The following is a 23,719-nucleotide window of genomic DNA, read 5'->3' as shown; positions in this document are numbered from 1 at the left end:
TCCAAAAATTCCGAATACAGAAAACAATGCCAATCACAAAAATGACAACAACAAACAACCCAGATCATCTCCAGAAAACAAGAAAGACATACTGCAAACTTTAAAGTTCATATAGTGGTTTAATTGAACAATTCCAAAGATAAGCAACAAATTCTGTAAACAATCCAGAGAAAGACCTTCAAATATAAAGGAAACAAAATTTGAATAATACAAGACTATTCTGCACCTACAAGAAACTGCAGAAGGGAATGGAATAATATAATCTATTCCAAAAAACAAAAGAGTTCAAGATGCAGCCCCAAATGATACGCCCTCTACACCTGAGTCATCAATGAAAAAAAAAGTTTGACATTCAAGTCCCCCAACTGTGGCTAGTATATACCATCAGGGATCTGAAGGTATTACTGAAAAGTTGGAGGTATCTTTCTAATGCCTAATAGCCTACAGGCTCCTACAGTGTGCTTCCCACCATGATTATGGATTGATTACCATTTATTCAGCTTGCTTTAACCAACTTTCAGAAAAAAAAGGCATTTACTAAGGTGATACAATAAATGAGAGAGTTGGTACAGAACATTCCCCTAAAGTCTGTGACATGCTCTCCACCAGTACATAAAGAATCCAGGAAAAGTGGAGAACACATGTAGCAAAGGGTAACTCACAGCTCTGGTGGTTAGAAGTCTGTTTCTCCCCTTCACAGAGGATTCAAGAAGTTTCCCTTTGGCATGGAATAGCATCTTTGATGGTCTCGTTAGAGAGTTCTGAATGTGCTTCCTGTCAGTCTTTAGCTCCTGTTTTAGGCATGATCATCAGCTATTCCAGGGATGATACCAGGATGCTGTTGGAAAGGTGGGAAATCCTGAAGACCTCCAAAATTCATGGGGTCTTCCTTAAGGCAAGGCTAAAGTGCTCTCCTCCCTCCTGCCCCCCACCAAGGGAATTTACCTGAGATGTTCTCTCCTCATCGTCCATTTACTTAAATCTCTATCTCTACGAGATGCTCCATTAACTTGAGTTCTGAACTAGTCTTCTGCTTTATATGTGACCCACAGTAGATAACTGAATATTCTCAGCTGATCTTAACACTTTTCTTATCAATATTACTCTAATTTGTCCAAGAACATTTCACACTTAATCTAAAGTGTTTGATATATTGGTCGATTGAGACTTATTCTCAACATCCTTTCACTTACTCTGACTGGGGTGGGGTAACTTGATTTATTTATTCAACCAACACCCCACCCTTACCTAAAATATTGATCAGGTGAACAATCTCCTTGTGTCCCTTTAAGAACGGTCTGCTTTGCCAGGAGAACGTTGTGCACAGCCACAGATATATGGATTCCGTGAGGACCAACCCTGACATACTGCGCTCTTCTCAGCAACCTAAGGTGCAAGGACAACTCCAGGGGACTCACGATGGAGAATGCTATCTTCATCCAGAGAAAGAACTGTGAAGTTTGAATACAGATCGAGGTGCACTACATGCTCGCCTTTTTTGCTTCCCTTTTGTTTTTGTTTTTGGGTTGTTTTTTTTTGGTTCTGTTTCTTCTTTCTCATGATTCATTCCATTGGTCATAATTCTTCTCCACAACTTGACTAGTGCATAAATGAATTCAATGTGAAGTTATACATGATAGTTATATGAGACTCCATGCCGTCTTGGGGAGGGAGGGGGGAGGGAGGGGAGAAAATCTGGAACTCAAAACTATGTAGAACCATGTGTGGTAAACTAAAAATAAATAAATAAATTTTAAAAAAAAGAACGGTCTGCTTCACAGGACACAGAAAGGATCATCCAGTCCGGAAGCCATCTCTTGCTTTGTAAACTTCTACTACGTACTTGTTAGTTTCAACTGATGTTTGATTTTGAGCAGACCTTAGTGGTGCTGATCTCTTGATGTCTACAAGGATGGAGGAGAAAAGAAGGCCTTGCCTGCCTAGGAGTTATGGATCTGATTATAGAAGGAAGATTGGTAACCAAACTTTTTTTTTTTTTTTTTGGTTCTAGGAACACTCTTTATTGGGAATAAAGCAGTGTATTATAGTTCACAATAAATCATTAAATGAAGTAACCTGGTGGGTATGATGTTGACAATTACGTGACTTGAATCTGGGAACAAGTCTTTATTTCAAAAGTTCAGGGGTAGTGGAGAGTGGACATGCAGCAGAAAGTTCTCAAAGGAGAAAATGATGACAGTGCTACTCACTTAATGAGGCAGCAGATGCTTTTGGCTCCAACACTATTGGCTAGAAGAAGTGCCAGTCCTGGTAAACTGTGCCAGTGATCTTCATGACAGTACAAAAGATCCTGTTATTTTTTTCATACTAAATGTAGGTAGATCAGAATATTACCCCAAATTGATTTTACAAATCAACCCGGAGAACTTTTGATGTGTGTCCTCTATCCATTCAGTTCTCAGTATAAGCTCTAAAGTGACTGTTGTGTCATGGAACCTTTCATGTGCTCCCAGTTGTTATACAAGGCATACAGGCTAGTAAGGGTCAGTCCTGTAAGACCACCTCTTGCTATTCCACGAAGACCACCTGTACATTTATACAACATTCCTGTCATGGTTCCAGCTGCTACTGTATTGATGTCATCTTCTGCACCTCGTGTTTTTTCTATGATAACACCAAATGCGCTATAGAGCAAAGCCAGAGAGCCCAGAGTGTTAGCCCATAGTGCTCCTTGCCTAGTTACCATATTCAAAATCTGTACATTTCTTGGCTTAGACCAGGACATCTTTCGTGTTTCTTTCAATCCCAGCCTCAAACCATTCACTGCTCCAAATGCAGCTCCTGTTATACAGCATCCTCCAATGGTAAAAAATGCCAATTCAAACCTGCCCCGTGTTTTATTGGCTCCAGTGGGTAAAATAAATTCATCTGTGTCCTGTATAAGATATCTGGGATCCACATTTAAATAAGGAGAGAGAGGACTCATACCAGTAAGGGGAACTCCGGCCAGATCAGCGTTCGAGTAGCTCATCCCGGAGCTGCTCCCGCCGAAAAATCCCGCCAGGCCTCCTGCGCTCCTGTTAGTGTTGCCTCCGCTGCCCTCCATGGCCCCGCTCCTTCCTTTCAGTCCACTGCCCGAGGTCTCCGCTTCAGGCCGGGGCCCTTCCGGCGGCCGTTAGTCCGCGTCCCCGCGCGGACCCTGACCGCGACGATCTCACCCCTCCCCGGCCGCTGCTGAAAGCGCCGCCGGTACCGCTACTGTAGCTGCCACTGCCGCCACCGCCTCCTTCACGCGGTGACCTTCCGGGCGGTAACCAAACTTTTAATACTATAGTTGGAAAATACCATGGAAAAGAAGAAGACAGAGGCAGTAGTAGCCTTCTACCTCCAACAACTCACCTGTGCCCTGTCCTTATGGAATTTAAAGATTGTCAGGATGTTGCCAAGCTTCCCCCACCCCCAGAAAAGAAATCTCATTTGATTATTATCAGACTAGAAAGGGATTGGAGACCCTACACTTGGGTGCTGTTTATTGGATGGAAGGCGTGGTTTGGACTATTAGGGTCTGTAGGATACAGCAAGCCAATTGTTTTAAATCGATAGATTTGGGGGTAGGGCTGGGGGAAGAGTTGTCCCACCTCAGATTGTTATTTCATTAGTTCAGTTGAATACTATTGGGAAAGTTCACTGGAAGTTCTTTGATTTGCCCAAACCATAGAATGTTATTAACATCAAGCAGTGATATATCACTGGGGCATTGAGATTTCCACTCTCACAGCAAATGTGACCTTCAATAGGGTACAAGAATCTGCTAGCACCAACCTCCTTTATTAAAAGGCTATCCTTGAGGATGATATCCCCAGTGCATTGGTGTGCTGGTAACAGCCAGCTGTCTGGAAAGGAGTACAACACACTTTTAAGTTTAATCTTCATTTTCTCCATTACTTTCTCAAGTCTAGATAATCAGCAAAACAATAAATCAAGCCCTGATTTGTAGCTTTTGCTGAATTCAGCCAGGCAACATTTATTATGTTCCTACTACTGTGTTAAGCAAGGCACAGTGGATAGAGTGACAGGTCTGGAGTCAGGAAGACTTGACTTCAAATCCAGTCTCAAACACTTACTAGCTGCATGACCTTGGGCAAGTTACTTACCCCGGTTTGCCTCAGTTTCCTCATCTGTCAAATGAGCTGGAGAAGGAAATGGCAAACCACTCCAGTACGTTTGCCAAGAAAACCCCAAATGACCACATGAAGAAATGGATACGACTGGAAAATGACTGAACAGCAACAAACCTAGACCTTATCCCATTGTTTGGTGTCCTCAGGTTTATAGGCCCCCACCATCCATACCCTGTGGCATCTCAGTCTCAGAGGCTGCGTTGAATGCACAGTTATCTTTAGACAAAAAAACCATACACCAACTCTCCCTCCACTTTAGTCTTGGCCTTTTCAAGTTAAATAAGTCTCAACGTGAAGGGAAAGGAAGGTAATAGGGAAGGGAGGAGGGAAGGGGGAAGGATAGAATTATCCTCACTGAACTGTTGTTCTGGCTCCCAAAGCCGCAGATCCTTCGTTTAATTTTAATATTGATAGAATCCAGCTCCTTCTGCCAATTCTCCCCCATTTTATTTGGCAGGTGTGATAAAGGAGATATTACGGAGTTGTCTAATTTTAGTCATCTGGTGGTCTGTCTTTTGTGTGAGCTTCCTCTGGTATTGGAAGTTATGAGTATAAATCCCAAGATTTGGGTGGAAATATTTTTTTTCCTTAAAGGAGAAGTGTAGAGTCCAGAGACAGGGTCATATAGAATTCCTGGTTTGATTTGCATCACTCTCCTTACCATTGCTTAGTGTGGTCCCTGCAGTCAGCTCTTCCACCACAAGGATATCTCAGCTCCTTGCTCCGTGGTTGATGGTGACCTCCATTCCTCCTCAGCTACACAGGAGAAATTCTCCCTGTAAACGTGTGTATGATGAGCCCTTTCTTGGGCAAAGAAAGAAGAGAGGCAAGTGATTCACACAGGCCAGCCCCACGCTCCGATGAGCTACTAACTACCAATATGTAATTTTGTTGTTGTTGAGTCGTTTTTCAGTTGTGTCTGACTCTTCATGACCCCATTTGGGGTTTTCTTGGCAAACGTACTGGAGTGGTTTGTCATTTCCTTCTCCAGCTCATTTTATAAATGAGGAGACGAAAGCAAACAGAGTTAAGCGACTTGCTCAGGGCCACACAGCTAGTAAGTGTCTGAGACCAGATTTGAACTAAGGCAGATGAGTCTTCCTGACTCCAGGCCTAGCTTGCTACCCACTGCACTAACCTAGCTGTCTACCAATATTCAATATGTCATCCTTACGTTATCTCTGTCAGCACCTTCCTCAGTCTCACTTTCTAGATCTAGTCACACTGTGACCTATTTCCATCACTGGTCCCATGAACAAGCCTTCTTTTGAAGTTTCGTAGTAAACTTCACTGTGACTTTATCTCTATAACTAGGGAGCTCAGTCCTGACTCGTGTGGGTCCTTCCCTGTGGAGGGACTGGGCTATTGTCTACAACATCATCTACCGTTTGATGGACTGCACTATGAGAAGAATTGAATAGAACACATAAGTGACACAGGTTCCTCCCTTTAATAACATATATTCTGATATCTGATAGAACAGAGGTTCTTAACCTCTAGACCAATTCTTAACCTTCTTAATCTTTAGACCAGTGAACTTGGTCTGAAAATTTTTGTTGGCCCTTGCATTTCCATGGAACTGATTTCCTTTGTAATCCTATGTATTTTATGTATTTTTTAAAATGATGCTGAGGCAGCTAGTGGCACAATGTCTGGGCCTGGAATCAGGAAGACCTAGGTTCAAATCTAATCTCAGGCATTTACTAGTGACCCTGGGCAAGTCATTTAACTTGTTGCCTCAGTTTCCTCAGTATCCAAACTGGGGATAATAATAGTAGCACCTACCTCACAGAAAAATGAGATATTTGTAAAGTGCTTAGGACAGTTTCTGAATATAGTAGCTGCTTAATAAAAGCTTATTTCCTTCCTTCCTATTGCAGTGACTGGCACCCAGTAGGCATTTAATTAATGCTCATTCATTTTATTGATTCATTTGCTATTATATTCTTTACTCTATAGTATATACCTTTTTCCATTTTCCTATTCTGCTCTTAGCACTGCACTAGAGGCAGCTGTCCCTCTAGGAAAAGATAAAGGCAGCCAAGCTTGCTCCTCTTGGCCTCTACCCTTGGGTGTAGTGTTACTGGAAGTGGGTGTTTCTGTCTAGGAATGTATAAGGAGGGAGAAATGAATATAAGTCCCACATTGTGTTGTCAGAGGCAGTTCGTATACTGCTGAGGGATGGCGTTCCTGGCCCCTTTTCAAGTGAATTTTATTTCAACTCGTCTATTTGTTTTTCCTGGCCACACATCCTGCCCCCTCCAGCGCAGTACCAATGGGATCCAACTCCCCTTTCCTGACACATAGAGGTTTAAATAAGAGTCCTCTGCCATCGGAATTCCTGACCATTTCCAGGTATTTAATGTAATCAGGTGTGCTAGGATCCAATGTTCAAGTGGAAAGCAAAGGGACCCAGAGGAATCCTTTCTCCCTGCTGCTCAATGGCAGACAAAAGGGGGACTGAACAAACAGGATGTGGCTCTGCTGAGAGAACTGCTCCAGTCAGAGAAACAGACAGGATGCACAGCCAGGAATAGATGACCAGCATGAGCTTGGAGGTTAGGGAAGGCAGTGCCTATGGGGGAAGGAAGATGGGTTGAGAAACATCAAGTTATTGAGAATTTTTCTTGTTGGTTCTTGATAAAAATCCTCCTTTAATTCACAAGTCATACGAGGCTCCTTATGCTTCCAGGGCAGGCCCCCTTGGTCTCTTCCAAAACATTTGATTCTACTGTATGGGCTTAGCTTCAGTCAATGGAGCTGTGACATCAGCCAGCTGCAAACATAAATGTAGGGAGTTGGTGTGTTTCCCATGTAGACTATGTATATATTCACATGGGTTGTCTAAATGTGACTCTCATAGAGACTTGAATGGGTATCCCAAGAATCTAGTCTACCTCTCTCCAAGGGAGACTTTGATTCCTAGGCAGCTGGGTAGCCTAGGCAGAAGACCTTAGTTCAAAGCTAGCCTTGAACACTTTCTCTGTGACCCTGGGCAAGACACTCAAACTCTGCCTACCTCAGTTTCCTCAACTGCAAAATGGGGATTATACCATCACCTACTTCCCAGGGTTATTGTGAGGATAAAATGAGATCATATTTATAAAGTACTTCACAAATCTTAAAGCACTATATAAGTGCTAGATGCTCATGGTGCTGATGCTGACACTTATGCTGATGATTGTTATTCCTGTCAGGAGAGGAACAAGAGAAGGGGCTGTGAGGCTGGCCATCCTGCTGTCCTCAGAGAGATACCAGACTGAATTATATCTACCTGTTCCCTCCCCTAAATATTGCTAGTCTAGGGGAAATGATTTCATAGTTTTAGATTTAAGTTGCTTTCCTGGTTGCCATACCTTAAAGAGGAAGGGATCCAGCTTAGTTTATAACCAAAGGCTTGACCCCTTCCCATCAAATGCTAGTTACATAAAAGACCATCACAAATAATGAATTTATCCAAACAGATAACAAAGAGAAAGCAGAAAACTTATATCGATTAGAATATGCCAGAAAATACACAGAATGAATAAGCTCTCCCATTAGGAGTGAGATCGATCTCTCAGCTCAACCAAGAGAGATCTCTGAGGTCATCCAAGGAGAAATTCTCCAAATTTTCTAAGGAAGCACGTTAGAAATCAGGGACGTGTTGAGAGGTGGGGTGGGGTTCCCCTCCATGTCTGCCTTCCAAAGTCTTTTGTCTTTCTGCGTTTCTCTCTGTAGAGGGCCTGGAACCCCAGGTGTTATCTCTGGAAGCAAGAAGCCACAAGATCTTCTCCCAAGCTCTCAAGCCACCTCAACCCCCTCATCTAGGCATACAGTGTTGAGCCATTATCCTCTCCTCAGTGAGGGGAGGTCTTGTACAAATGCACCAGGCTTGAACCAAGGGTTACTTATGAATCAGTCGAGTCCATCCCTAACACTGAAGCATAAATTTTGGGATAGATAAGTAGTCATAGCTCATATAGTCTGTTGAAGGTTCTAAAAAGAAGGCTAAACAGTACTGGAATAATGATAATTTGGACAATTATGCTTACCATAAATCAGAGAGAATACATCAGAATCCTGCACCAGAGAAGTAGATGGTGACATAGTAAGAGCTACCATTTATACAGTGCTTCAGGTTTGCAAAGCACTTTATAAATATTACCTCATTTCATCCTTACAACAACCCTGAGAAGTTGCTCTGTATTATTCTTATTTTACAGATGAGGAAACTGAGGCAGATAGAGATTAAGTGACTTTTCCAGGGTCACAAACTAGTAAGCATCTGAGGCAGAATTTGAACTCAGATCTTCCTAACTCCAGACTCCGCATTCTGTTCACAGCATCCACGGTCCAGTGGAAAGAGTATTGGTCTTTGAGTGAGAAGACCTGAGTTTCCTAGCCACAGATCACTTAAAAGTCTGAGCTTCAGTTTCTTCTTTTCTAAAGTGGGAAGATTTGAATATTCATACTCCCCGCTACACACACACAATCATGGTGAGGAAAGTGCTTTGTAAACTGCAAAAGTGTTACTGAATGCGATGTGACTATCCTCCCTCCTTATCAGGGGGTGTGTCTTCTCTCCAGAGGAAAAGCCTGTGGGTCCTTACCCTGATGGTGTTTGTGATATGCCTAGGGATGTGCATCAGGTTTGGGTCTGGTGGCTAGTTCTCCTCCAGCATGTATCCATATGGATCAAGCATATGGATCAGATGAGAGCTTAAGATCAAAATCTTTTTAGTTTAGGCTATCTGAGTCCTGAGTCTCTCTTTCCGAAGAAGAGTGCCTGGGAATGCAATTGGCAAACAATCTAATTCAGAGTTCTCAAGGTTAAAGTTGATGATTTCTATCATTCAAATTGGTTTCCAGCTTTCTGGCCCTGATCCCTGCTGTATGAAACCTTCAGAGAGGAGAATTCAAGATCTCTATCCACTCGGTAAACATTGATTGAATGCTTGAGCACTGAAGGAACAAAAACATGAACGAGATAGGGTGCCCGCTCCTCACTTTGGATAATAGATCCTAAAGTTAGGGCTGGAAAGGGCCTTAGGAGGTCTTCCAGGACAACCCTGCATTGGTCATATGAGGAAACTGAGACCCAAAGAGACTGACCAAAGTTACAGAGGTGGCAGAGTTGGGATTTGAACCCAGGTCCTTTGATGTCAAATCCATTTGGGGGAAGTATGGGATAGGGGACATGAAAGGTATAGAAAATTATCATTATATGAGCAAGGAGAAATAGATCCCACAAAGTGTGTTTGTTCTCACATCACTATATTGGTCATTAAGAATGATGAAAATATCCTGAAAATGACAGAGATCAAACATCTGCAGCTCATAGTAATAGGAATAATAGATAGTAATGGCTAACATTTATATAGCGCCTACTATGTGTCAGACACTGTGCTAAGCACTTTACAATTATTATCTCAGTTGATCTTCACAACAACCTTGGGAAGTTAGGGCTATTATTATTCCAGTTTGTACACAGATGAGAAAACTAAGGGAACCAGGGGTTAAGTGATTTGCCCAGGGTCACACAGTTAGTAAATATCTGAGGCTGGATTTGAACTCAGGTCTTACTGACTCTAGCCATCACATCACCTCATTAGCATTGAGATAGCACTTCAAGGTTTGCAAAGCAATTATCTCATATAATGCTCATAACGTCCCTATGATGTAGGTATTATTGTTACCCCATTTTAGAGATTGCGTCCCAGAGGGGCTGAGTGACTTGCCACCCAGGCATCATTGTTGCTTCAGTCATGTCTGACTCTCTGTGACCCCACTTGGGGTTTTCTTAGCAAAGATATTGGAGGAGTTTGCCATTTCCTTCTCTCCTTCATTGTATAGACAAGGAAACTGAGGCAAATGACTTGTCCAGGATCACACAGCTAGTAAGTGTCTGAGGCAGGATTTTAACTCCTGACTCCACGGCTGGCACTCTATCCGCTGTGCCACCTACCTGCCCATCCAGGCGTCACACAGCTCATAAGTGGCTTGGGCAGGGTCTGAACTCAGATTTTCCTTACTCCAAGTCCAGAACTCTACCCACCGTACATTTTTGGAAGCTACAAATATTTGAATATATCAGTTTGCATTAGTATGGGAAAGCACGAAGTAGGTCGGCTACCTGTCTGTGACTTGGGAGGAAAGTCCTGGGGAGTCACGTGAGCTATGCAAAGGTTAAGCGATGTGTGTGTTCAGGGCTAGTGTGTGGGAGGCAGGATTTGGAGCCAAGTCTTCCTATCTCAAAGCCAGCACTGTATGCATGTATCTGTCTGTCTGTCTGTACATCTATCTATCTATCTTCTGCCATGCTGCCTTTTTTCTGACAATAGCAGTGAAATAAACAAGCATACCTGGGAGGAGAAAAAGCCTAGCAAGAGCTCCCAGAGACCCATTGACCCAGTGTCAGTGTGACAAGCATTGGGAGTGATAGATAGACTTGGAGCTGTGAAGAGCTAGATTTGAATCCTGACTTAAACACTCATTAGTTGTGTAACTCTGGGCAAAAGACTAACCCTTTCTGGGTCTCAGTTTCCTCAGCTGTAAAATGAGGGGATTGGACCCATTAAGTTCCTTTCAGCCCTACATTTATGATCCTTTGAGTGCCCTTTATGAGTTTCATAAAGAATTTTTGGGGTTTGTCATGGAAACACAGCATGATAAATTGTCAGTAGCTGCTATCCCATTCTTTGATAATAGCTAAAGAAGAAATCCTCACTAGCAGCATGGATGCACACAAAACCATGCAACAAATAGGCTAATTTTAAACACTTTTTATTTAGTGATGCACCTTGGTATGGAAAGATTGTTGGTCTTGGAGGCAAACGTCTGAGTCCCAGCTCCACTACTTACCAGTTGTGTGATTCTGGACAAAGCAATCTGTGAGCCTCAGCCTGTTCATCTGTAAGCTGGGGATAATCATACTGGCATGATTGCAGTATAGAGTCATGAGAAGGGTGCAATACAAACCTCAAAATACCATATGAATGTGAGCTGACAAGACTGGAATATCAGGATGCTCAGATTGGAAGTGGTATTTGGGGAAAATTCTAAAGTACACACGATCAACTCGTTCTGATTATTTTTCAGAAAAAGCTGAGAGGAAAAAACCCCTGCAGATAAAATCTGAAATTCTCTGAAAGGGGTGATTGCTTCTAAGCCCCTCAACCAAATGACCTTCACAAAGTCTCCCAGGGCTAGTCAAATTTCAAGCCCAAAGTTGTACCTGCCTTTCAATGCTTGCTTTATGACTCAAGATGAGCCACAGAGCCAACTTCTGGGTCACACAGACAGGGAGGGGTGGGAAAGATGGATCCATTAATCACAAAGGTGGTTAAAGGTGGCTGATGGCTCTGCCAACTATAATCCATAAAGGGAGGGAGAGAACATGAGATTCCCTAGATCTGTGTGATGGAACCATATAGAAGGATAGCCTAAGAAGGGAATGTAGAACATTCCCCTTGCTTTACATGTTACAAGTCAGACTAGAATGCTTTGATGAAGCCCAATATGTCCATCTGATCTTCAATTTCTTCTCTTGGCACTGAACACAAATGACTGCACCCACAGCCTGTTTTATAAATTTTAAAGCATTATTCAAACATAAGTCCTTAACCTTGACTGTATTTCTTCAGTCTAAAGAATGACCACTGAATCATATTGTTAGAGTTGGACTGATATTAGCAAGCTGATTAGAGGAACCCCCATTCATAACTGACATTTTCCCATGATAATCAATCAATTGAAAAACAATTTACTGTATTTCAGGCACTGTACTAAGTGATGGGGATGCAAAGAAATATAAAAACACTGTCCCTACCAAGTTACTCATGATCTAATGGGGGAAACAACATATAAAATAAGTAGGCACATAGAAGACACATAGGCATGCACTTGTATGTGTAATATGTATGTTTGTACATATTGTCGTGTAGGAGAGAAGAAAAAGAACAAGAGGAAGAAGAGGAGGAGGAGGAGGAGGAAGAAGAAGAAAAGGAAGAAGAAGAAGAAGAAGAAGAAGAAGAAGAAGAAGAGGAAGAGGAAGAGGAAGAGGAAGAGGAAGAAGAAGAAGAGGAAGAAGAAGAAGAGGAAGAGGAAGAGGAAGAGGAAGAGGAAGAGGAAGAAGAAGAAGAAGAAGAAGAAGAAGAAGAAGAAGAAGAAGAAGAAGAAGAAAAAGAAAAGGAAGGAGAAGAAGAAGAAGAAAAAGAAAAGGAAGGAGAAGAAGAAGAAGAAAAAGAAAAGGAAGGAGAAGAAGAAGAAGAAAAGGAAGGAGAAGAAGAAGAAAAAGAAAAGGAAGGAGAAAAAGAAGAAAAAGAAGAGGAAGGAGAAGAAGAAGAAGAAAAAGAAAAGGAAGGAGAAGAAAAAGAAAAGGAAGGAGAAGAAGAAGAAAAGGAAGGAGAAGAAGAAGAAGAAGAAGAAGAAGAAGAAGAAGAAGAAGAAGAAGAAGAAGAAGAAGAAGAAGAAGAAGAAGAAGAAGAAGAAGAAGAAAAAGGAGGGGAAGCAATCTTATAAGGGAATGTAGTAGTAGCTGAGGAAAAGCAGAAAAGCATCTGGAAGAAGATGGGAATTGAGCTGAGTTTTTAAGAAGCCAGGGAATCTAAGAGGAATAGGAGAGGAAGCAGAACATTCCAGGTATGGGAAATGGTAAGTGTACTAAAGTGGGAGATGGAGTGTCATGTGCAATGAATAGCAAGAAAGCCAGGGTAGTGTGCAAGGGGGACAGTAAAGAGTAAGAAGACTGGAAAGGTATGAAGTTATGAAAAAGTCAAGTTATAAACACCATTAAATGCTTAACAGAGTTCTTTATCCTAGAGATAATAGGGAGCTGCTGGAATTTGTTTAGGTTGGGGAAGGAGGCAGAATGATGTGGGCCAACTTGCACTTTAGAAAAATCATTTTACACTTAAGTTTCTCATTTAGGAAAATTTTACATTTAGAAAAACAGCTGAGGGGAGGATGGGATAGAGTATGGAGAGACTTGAGACAGGGAAATGGCTATTACAATTGTAAGGAGTGATCCGGCTATGATGGTGGCTGTGAATGGAGAGAAGATGACTCATATGTGAAATGGTGCGAAAACAGAAACAATCAGGTCTAGCAGCAGATTGAGAATAACATTGAAGATGCCAACTTGGTTGAATGGGAGGATGGATTTGCCCTCCACAAGAATAGGAAAGTTCAGGAGGCACAAAGCTTTTGGAGGAAAGACAATGAATTTTGTTCTGGACATGCTGAGTTTAGGACACCAGTTCCAGCTGTAATATTAAAAATAGCATAAATGGCTCCATTTTGGTTTTTAACTACCATTCCATGAAGCTAAGTTTCACCTGCTTGGAAGTCACTTGATTTTAAGTCACAAGTTTACTTGCCCTCCCTAATGTCACCTGACCACAAGAATATTCCTCTACCTCTTGCCTGATTGTCTCCTGGTATACTCCACCAATAAGAAACCTGGTGTCATAATCACCTCATCCTCTTTTTCATTCCTTCCAAATCATATGTTAGCTGGGTAAAAACCAATGGTCAGTATTCTTGGCTACCAAGAACCTTGGTCCCGGATTGTTATGCAACTGGCATGCATTGCTTAATGAATTGTTGTTTGGATGTAACTATTTGCTATCATTCTTCCACCATAACACAGTTATACAGACTGTAGCTCAGGAATAATACTAGAGATAAAAATATAGATCTGCAAATAATCTACAGAGAAGTGATAAATTAATCCAAGGGAGTTGATACCACCAAAAGAGAGAGAGGAGAGAGAGAGAGAGAGAGAGAGAGAGAGAGAGAGAGAGAGAGAGAGAGAGAGAGAGAGAGAATAGGGCCTAGAACAAATCCTTGAGGGACTTCCATAGTTAGTGGTCATGGAGTGGATGAAGAACTGAGAGTAGGAGATGTCAGACGAATAGGTGGAAACATAGGTGGAGAGAGCAGTGTCCTGAAAACCTAAAGAAGGGTGTTACAGAGGAGAGGTTGATTGATGGTGTTAAATGCTGCAGAGAAGTCAAGAGGGATGCGGATTGAGTAAAGGCCACTGGATTTGGCACACAATGGGAGAAAGATCCAAGTCCCAACACTGTGAGTCCTGCAGCTGCTCTGAACCTCCTAATCTCCACTGACTTCTCTACCACTCTGCCTCCCCGCCCCCATTTCTCAAGTGTAGGTTAGATTGTAGTCTTATTTTAAGAAATTGCCTTAGCAAGCCCCACCTTCAGCAGCCACTACTTGATCAATCAGCAGCCATCAACATCGAAGCAAGGATTCCACCAGCAAAAAGATTTCGACTTGCTGAAGGCTCAAATGAAGGTTAATATTTTAGCAGTATTTTTAAAGTAAGATACATACTTTTTCAGACATAATACCATGGCACACTTAATAGATTACAGTATATGCAGTGGGAGACCACAAAATTCATGTGACTCATTTTATTGTGATATTTGCTTTATTGCAGTGGTCTGGAACTGAACTCACAACATCTCTGAGGTATACCTGTACAAAGGAGGTACTCCATCAATGTTTGCAGCTGCTGCTAATTATTTGCTCACTTCCAAAGATCCCACAAATGACTTACATGATTCCTTGCATTGCTTAATCTGCAATAAAAATAGTCATCTTCTTCAACATGTAGACCATCACATACATTCAGCTATCATTACAGTGAAAGAAGGTTGTGCTTGACACCATCTCACCAGTTTGCACTGGGCCGGAACCCCTCCCCAGCAGCTCATCAGGGTTGGCCACAGACCAAGTGGAAAAGTGATTGGCTTGTTTTCAGTATGATCCATTTTTGTTTCCATTACCTCCTCCCATGATGATCTTAAAGAGAAATTATTGTAGAAAAAGTCTCAGGTGTAGTTTTCTTTTTATTATTTTGATTAATTGAGATAGGCAATATAATACTTTAGGCTTAACCCTTCCTTTTGCCCCTTTCTTCAAGATTCCTCTTTATCCCCTCCTTGGCTTTCAGGTTTTTAATCTGTAAGAGGCAGTACAGGGTAGTGGATAGAGACTAAATCTCATAGTCAGAAAGACCTCGGTTCAAGTATAAAAACTGATACCTGTGATCCCTTACAAGTCCCTTAACATCTGAGTGTCCCCAAGGAACTCCCAAAGATTAGACATTCTTGACCTCCATTAGAAGAGGGAGTTCCATCACCAGAGGACTCTACACCTATGAAATCATAGGTTAGGACAAAAAAGAAGGTAAAGCCTTATTCATTCACTCTAATTAAGGTGAAAGATCAGCAAAAATTAATTAAAATCTGGTGAACAAAACTTGGAAACATTTTATTACTTTCTGATACAGTATACACACGAACTGCTGACCCAAGAAAGCAACAAATCTGTGGCAAAATTTCACCAGTAATTTTTATCCCTAAAGCTCTTCTTGAAACCAATAAATATGAAAAATGAACTTTTTCAGTGCTTCCCTCTGCTCCCACCCTCAGCATCCTCCTCCATTCCACTTTCCTGCTCAGCAGATGGAGACCTAGAATGGTGGTATGGGTCAAAGTAGGGAACTTACATATTTGAGCATATCATAATCATTTAGAGCTGGAAGATTCTTTGAGATCATCTAGGCCAACCCTAGAAAGGTGAAATAAATTCCCCAGATTCACACTAAGCAGCAGAACTATAACTCAAAACCAGGTCCTCCAATTCCAAAAAGTCAGTGCTATCCACTATTTACTGGAGCAGCTAGATGGCATAGAGAATCAAGGATTAGGCCTGGAATCAAGAAGACCTGAGGTCAAATCTAGCCTCAGGAACTTACTAGCTTGGGCAAGTCACTTAACCTCTGTTTGCCTCAGTTTCTTCATCTGTAAAATGAGGCTAATAATAACACCTATCTCCTAGGATTGTTGTGAAGGTGAAATGAAATGATAGTTGCACTGTGCCTGGCACTCAGTAAGCACTATATAAATGTTAGCTGTCATTATTATTATTAATATTGTTTAACATAAGAAATGGTGTTTCTTTTGAGTTCCTTCATCACTAGGAATTATTCATAATTAGCATATTCATTGTCTGAACACAATCAGTGATGCTAGAAATTTTCATTCTTGCAGTGGATAGAACACAGGACCTGGAGTCAGGAAGACTTGAATTCCAGTCTTCACTCATATACTTATTAGCTGTATGATCTTTCTCTTAAGACCCTTCTTAGCTGTGCTACTCTCCTTTTAAGAAGTCACTTAATCTCTTTCTGTCTCAATATCCCCATCTGTTGCATGGGGATAATAATAGCCTCTACTTCCTAGGTAAATACTTTCCAAAGTTTACATTGCAATGTGAATGCTAGCCATTATTATGAATTATAGCATCTTCTAGCACAGGGATTATAGGCCTAGAGTCTGGCTCTATATCTAGGGTTGGAAAGGACTTCACTGTGCACCTAGTCCAGCCAATTCATTTTACATATGAGAAAACTGAAGTCTAGAGAGAATAAGTGACTTGCCCAAGGCCACATAGGGAGAAAGCCTTGGAGGGAAGATTTGAGAGACAGAGTCATCTGACTCTAGAACTTATACAAATTCCACCGTACCATAGCTGACTTGGTTTTTAACCAATAATTGCACTCCCTCCCCAAGGCCCAGAATGTTATTGTAAGATGTTAATAAGGTGTTAAAATAACTGTAAAGATGCAACTATGCCCCGATCTCTTTAGGATAGGTGAATAGCTTTCTATGGTAGGATTAAAGAGAGTGGTCTCATTGGACTTGAGAAAATTAAACTTTCTTTGATGGAATTTTAAATAGCGCTTTGTTGAGGAGACCCCTCCACAGAAGAGGAGATTTCTCTTTTCAATCTCCTCCCCACTCCCACTCCCCTCCTCCCAAGAGCAGCACACTTGAAAGTTTAATCTGCATTATTGACATTTCCCCCATAACTTTCTTAAGTCTAGAAATCAACAAAATAATAAATCAAGACTTGATTTGTAGCATTTGCAAATTTCCAAGGTGTAAATGCTTACACTGACACTTCAACAATGAGCTTAAGGTCAGAGCTGTTTCTGGCATACCCTTGCTCCCCTCCCTAATCAGCCATGTTACTTTGAAGTAACATGGCAGGAGACATTGCATCTAGCAGGGAGCAGGGATACACACTCCAGACAGAAACAGATACAGAGAGACAGTTACTTGAAGAAGAAGGCAGCTTTGAGGAAATGGACCCCTGGCATCAGAGAAGAAATCTGGCTTTGGATTCAAGAGGAGCAGACCTTGGAATTCTAATAGGCAAACTGTCCCCTAGAGATCTGTGACCAAAAGGAGCTATGTGAGGACTCTACAAAGAGAAAAAAGGACTTCTAGGACCTATAGTACTAGGATTTGTGAGTTGCTTTTGCAATATGTGCATCCTACATATGTGTCTGATTACCACTGTAATCCAAGTTTGGGCCCACTCTTTCCACAGATGCTATGTATTTGTGAGAAAGTATACCTCAGGTTTATCAGGGACAATATTGTTCTAACTATGCTTTCTTAATATATGCCTCTCTGTGTACAAGATGATTGTTAATAGGAAGCATACCAATGGGGGCTCATGAGCTATAGTGATAGGACTACAGCATCACAGATCTGTGCCTTAGAGCCTCGTGGTAGCAGCCATTCTCTGGGTCTCCAACTCTTAAGTTTGAGTGCCAAGTCAGGGCTTTCAGTGGGAGTGCTATATTAAGATAATTAAGAGCTAGAGTATTGGAGTATGTCCTTAGAGGTCATCTACACCAACCATATTACATAGGAATAATCTGAGGCTTACTCAGAGTAGATAAGTGACTTGTCCAAAGTCACAAAGTGACAGAATCTGGATTTGAACTCAAGTCTTTTGACTCAATGCTCTTTCTATTGTGCCAGATTACCTTGTTTTCACTATGTTGTTCAGCAAGCCCCATCTTTGTTTTAATTTTTTTTACATTTAATAGTATTTTGTTTTTTCTAATTACATGTAAAGACAATTCTTAACATTCATTTAAAAAAAATTTTGAGGCCCAAATTATTTCCCTCCCTTCCTTCACCACCCCCTCTCTGAGACAGTAAGCAATTTGATATAGGTTGTTTATGTGCAATTATGTACAACATATTTCCATATTAGTCATGCTGTGAAAGAAGAAACAAGCCAAAAGAAAAGAATAAGGATAAATAAAGAAAAGGAAAACAGTATGCTTCAATCTACATTCAGACTCCATCAGTTCTTTCTCTGGATGTGGAAAGTATTTGGAATTGTCTTGGATCATTGTATTGCTGAGAAGAGCTAAGTCATTCAAAGCTCATCATCGTACAATGTTGCTGATTCTCGGTGTATCCTATTCTCCTGGTTCTGCTCACTTTGCAGCAGTTCATGTAAGCCTTTCCAGGTTTTTTTTCTGAAATCATCCTGCTCATTGTTTCTTATAACACAATAATATTCATCATATTCATATACCATAACATGTTCAGCCATTCCCTAATTGATAGGCATCCTCTCAACTTCCAACTTTTTTGCCACCACAAAAAGAGCTGCTATAAATATTTTTGTACATATAAGCCTTTTTCCTTTTTCTTTGATCTCTTTGGGATACAGACCTAGTAGTGGTATTGCTGGGTCAAAGGGTATGCACAGTTCGATTATCCTTTAGGCATAGTTCCAAATTGCTCTCCAGAATGGTTGGATCAGTTCACAACTCTACCAACAGTGCATTAGTGTCCCAATTTTCCCACATCTTCTCCAACATTTATCATTTTCCTTTTCTGTCATAGTAGCCAATTTGATAGGAGTAAGGTTGTTTTAATTAGCATTTCTCTAATCAATAGTGATTTAGAACATTTCTTCATATAACTATAGATATCTTTGATTTCTTCATTTGAAAACTACCTGTTCATATTCTTTGATCATTTATCAATTGAGGAATGGCTAGCAAGTTCCATCTTAATGGACAACAGTAAACTTCTAGTACACGAGTTTTTTATAAATCATTTCTATAGTCAAGTGTTCCACCCTAAAAAAAAAAAAACCAACACCAACTCATTCATACAGTCTTAGAGTTTTGTTGATCTGGTTACAACATATTCTCTACAATAAATAATCCTACACACAAATGTTTCTGATCCATATAGAAATCACCCTCTAGCTGGAAAAAAGCTAATGATGTATTGTTTGCCTTGTAGGTAGAGAGAAGAGAGGAAGATTACTGCGGAATTCATCTTTCTTTTTTTTTTGCCATGAGTAAAAATGCTCTTTCAACTCTTCCTCACCTTTCCCTACATTAAACATGCCAATCACCCCTCCCAAACCACAAGACAAACACAAAACTATTTTAGTAGGAAGAAAGCGAAAAAGGCAGACACTGCACTAACAGACATGGTGATGTAGAAAGAGCATGGAATTTGGCGTTAGTAGACTTTTGTTCAACTTCCAGCTCTCCTTACCACTGGCATGACCTTGGACAAGTCCCTTAATCTAAGAACCTCAGCTCTTTCATCTGGAAAATAGCAAAGTTGGAACAAGAAGATCTCTATAGTCCCTTCCAGTTTTAAATCATAGGACTTTCTTTCCTCTATGGTGTTCAAAATGCTACTTTCTTTTTCTAATTCATTAAGAGGCTGGTGTTAGGCTCTATTTTATCTACAACTCTGGTGATAACACTGTCTTTTATGTGCATAGTGATTGACACTTTTCAATTTCCACTTTCATAATCCTCCTTTGATCTTCACAATAATCAGCTATTATCTTCCTGTTCAAGCTGAAGAGTCCAGATACTAGGGTCTGAATCCAGCTCCTGACACTTATTAACTGTATGTATGAGCTGGAGAAGGAAACGGCAAACCACTCTGCTACTTTTGCCAAGAAACCCCAAATGGGTTCTGAAAAAACTGAATGATAACAATAATACCCTCATAGAATCTCTGTTTTCTCCCCTGTAAAATGAGGATAACAATACTTACGTTACTTACCTCAAGGAGCAGGGTAGTATAGTAGAGTGATAATAGGCTTGGGGTAGGGAAGCCCTACCTTCAATTCCTGCCTCTTCTAGCTCTGACTTGGCTCAGGAAACTTCCTGGGACTCATCTCATAGAAGTAGAGCTTTGGAAGGGAACCGATCCAACTACTACCTGGACATTGATGTGTTCTGATGGGCCAATTCAACAGATTGCTTATTCAACTGCATGGGATATTCTTGGCAATGTGAGCGCTCCATCCACTTGGCCTTTCTTATCTTGTAAGTCATAGGAATGTTGCCATTGTTAGAGGGATTTCTAGCAACTCCCCACAATCACATAGCACATATCCCATATTTGTAAGCTACCAAGCTCATAGGATTTTTGTGAGGCTCTCCTTCCCTACTCCTCTTCCCCCTTCATTCCCCTTTTGGTAGTCAGAGTAGAGAGAGTGGTGGTCTTGGAGTCAAGAAGACTTGAGTTCAAATCCAGCCTCAGACACTTACCAATTGTGTGACCCTGCGGAAGTTACTTAACCTCTGACTCAGTTTCCTCATCTGCAAAATACGTATATTAATAGCACCTACCTCTCAGGGTTGTTGTGAGGATCAAATGAGATGTGATCATTGTAATGCACTTAGCACAGTGCCTAGCACATAGTGAGCACTATATAAAAGTTATTATTATTATTATTAAAGTGAGGATAGTAATAGCATCTACCTCCCAGGATTGTTGTGAATATAAAATAAGATAATATTTGTAAAGTGCTTTGCAAATCTTGAGGCTCCATATAGTTGTTGTTGTATTCATAGACGTGACCAAAGGTTTAAAATAACTCTGGACTCATCTGGACCTAAATTTGTGGAGGGTTTTTTATTGTTGTCGTTGTTGTGATAATCCTCTTTGGTTTGTGTTCCCTACCAGCATTTCTCTTCAAAACCTCTCTATGGTTTGGTTTTTGACTCTTTTATCTAGGAGTCACTTTACCTTACAAGCACCCAAGGCACTGGCATTTGTTCTGACTTTTCAGCTCTTCAGCTCCTTGAGAGCAGGGACTATCTCGTGCTTTTCTTTGTATCTCCAGTGCTTAGTATGGTGCCTGGGGTATGTTAGATGTTTATAGGCTCTGATATTTATTGATGATTATAAGGAATAGGAAAAAGAACAGTTATGGTTAGTTCTCTCCGTGCTTATTCTCTGTTCTTTTCCTTAAAATTCAGACTGTATTCCCTGCAAACACTCACTGAACCAAGTAATTAAGTCCCAGTAACCTGAGTGCACTGATTTTGCTAGACATGGGGCCATCTCAGGTGAGCTATATCCTTATTCTGGTTCCCAGACTCTGCTGTTGTGTCTTCTATGGATCCCTTAACTTGTACTGCATAGTCCTGTGGTTTCTACACTTTGGTTTGCTGCTACCACCATTGCATCTGTTTGACAGCTTTAGGTACCTTCCAGCTATGACCTCCATACACTACTGCTGCCTCATGATTCTCTTATTCCCCACTCCCCTGCCCCCCTGCCCCAAGCTTCCTCCCCCATCTCTTTCTCAGTGGTTCTTCCAACAATTCCTGCTCATTAACCTTTGGGGCATGGACTCTGAGTGCAAAGGATGATGAGAAAGGGAATCCTCTTCTAATCAGTGCAAATTGCTCCATTGCCTCTCTTTCCTTCTCTTCACATGGCAAAAGGGGAAGAGAAAAGGAAGAAAAATTTAGCTGATTGCCTCTGGCTCTCAAGCAGACTCCCTATAAAAATGAGGAAAGTGTAACTCCAAAAGTTAAAGTGAATTGATTACCCAAGGTTAGTGGAAGAACTATGATCTGATTCCCAAGCTGACACTATATATAAAGTTGTGCTTTTTGTAGATGAGCCATCTGAAAAAGACAAAAAGTCACAAAAAGTGACTTATTAAAAGTCACAGGGAGAGAAGCTGGTTTGCCACTCTTTTTGTGGAACTACAATACCTCCTGAAAGATTGGGAATGCAATGTTTGCCAAAGTACAGTTATCCCGCAACTTTCCTCCATCACAGTTTAGATATATCGTGGGTTGGCATAAGAAACTAAATGGGAATTTTGGGGGAGTTTTGTGGCACCTGCAGATGACAGATGAAGACTAGCTGACGACACAGAAAAAGTTCAGAAACTCAGAAATGCATGAAATATATATGTAAAATATATGTTTATATGTATATATTTTAAAATATAATTTTCTATATAAATATGTTTTATACATTTAAAATATATGCATATAAATTCATGCATTAAATGTTGTATAATATCAACATATTTTATCCTTTAATATCATAATAATTCAGACTTCTCTGGTACAAAGAGAAGGCCAAAAAATTTTATGCACATTTTCCAGATTGTGAAGATACTACACTCCTAACTACCATGATATGGAAAGGATCACTGTACTACCAAGTTAATTCATTTTTTCATTCATTCATTCATTCATGCAACAAAATTAAACATTTCCTTACACATCTCTCCCTTTCAATCTACAAGCATTTATTAAGTGCTTATTAACAGTGTCAGGTACTTTCTTGCCAGGTTGCCATCTTCATCCTACCTGGGGTCTTTGGGGCCCTCTAAATATAGGACCATGACCGGATCTCCCTTCCCCAGGCAAGTGCCATTCTATTCCTCCCTAAGGTCTTGGAGGGTGGCATCTCAGATCTTGGTGGGTGGCAATCTATTTCAAAAGGCAGTCATAAGCAATTGGGGAATGGCTGAACAAGTTGTAGTATATGATTGTGATGGAATACTATTGTTCTACAAGAAATGATGAGCACAACGCTTTCAGAAAAACCTGGGAAGACTCACATGAATTGATGCAAAATGAAATGAGCAGAACCAGGAGAACACTGTATACAATAACAGCAATATTGTATGATGATCAACTGTGAATGACTAAGCTATTCTCAACAATACAATGATCCAAGACAATTCTGACGGACTGATGATGAAAAATGCTATCCACCTTCAGAAAGAGAATTAATGGAGTCTGAATACAGATTGAAGCATACTTTTAAAAAGTTTTTCTTGTTTTGTTTTATTTTGTTTTTTGCTCTACATTTTCTTGTATAACATGGCTAATATGGAAATGTTTTGCATGACTGCATATGTATAATCTATATCAAATTGCTTGCCTTCTCAAGGTGGGGGGGAGGGAGGGAAAGAATATGGAAACCAAAATTTTAAAGATGTTAAAATTTTTGTTTACATGTAATTAAGAAAAAATAAAATAAAAATTAAATGAAAAAAAGAGACAGTGATAAGACAAAGAAATGTTTTCCATGCTCCACAACCATGTAGTATAGAGGATCAGTTAACTATATCTCTGGGCACCTCTGCTAACCTATCAGGTGACAATTCAGAGATGGTCTTGGAAAACTATTGTCAGTTAAGGCCTGACTTAAATTGTAGTGTAACTGGGGGTGGAGCCAAGATGGGGACTGGAGAGGAGGGTAGTGCCTAAAGCTCTCCCCCAGGACCCTCCAAACACCTATAAAAAATGGCTCTGAACAAATTCTAGAATTGCAGAACCCAAGAAACACCAGAGGGAAGCAGGGCTCCAGCCCAGGACAGCCTGGATGGTCACTGGGTAAGGTCTATCACATGGAGCTGGGGGTAGAGCAGAGCAGAGCCCAGCATGGGCTGTGCCT

At 40.8% G+C, this 23,719-nt stretch overlaps 2 protein-coding genes across 2 annotated transcripts in view; both read right to left on the bottom strand.

Annotated features, from left to right (window-relative positions):
* Positions 1-1,999: 1,999 nt before the first annotated feature.
* Positions 2,000-3,265, bottom strand: LOC118828285 (mitochondrial import inner membrane translocase subunit Tim23). The gene has a single exon (XM_036734811.1). The coding sequence runs from the start codon at positions 3,065-3,067 to the stop codon at positions 2,432-2,434; it is 636 nt and encodes a 211-aa protein (XP_036590706.1). The 5' UTR covers positions 3,068-3,265; the 3' UTR covers positions 2,000-2,431.
* Positions 3,266-14,635: 11,370 nt separating this feature from the next.
* Positions 14,636-23,719, bottom strand: part of RAD51B (RAD51 paralog B) — an 817,688-nt gene continuing 808,604 nt past the window's right edge. Inside the window, 1 exon segment of the mRNA XM_036736712.1 lies at positions 14,636-14,948. Coding sequence (XP_036592607.1) covers positions 14,929-14,948 — 20 coding nt within the window. The 3' untranslated portion in view covers positions 14,636-14,928.

This window comes from Trichosurus vulpecula, chromosome 8 (assembly GCF_011100635.1).
Source record: "Trichosurus vulpecula isolate mTriVul1 chromosome 8, mTriVul1.pri, whole genome shotgun sequence".
NCBI lineage: Eukaryota > Metazoa > Chordata > Mammalia > Diprotodontia > Phalangeridae > Trichosurus > Trichosurus vulpecula.
This window is presented reverse-complemented; position numbering and strand designations above follow the sequence as displayed.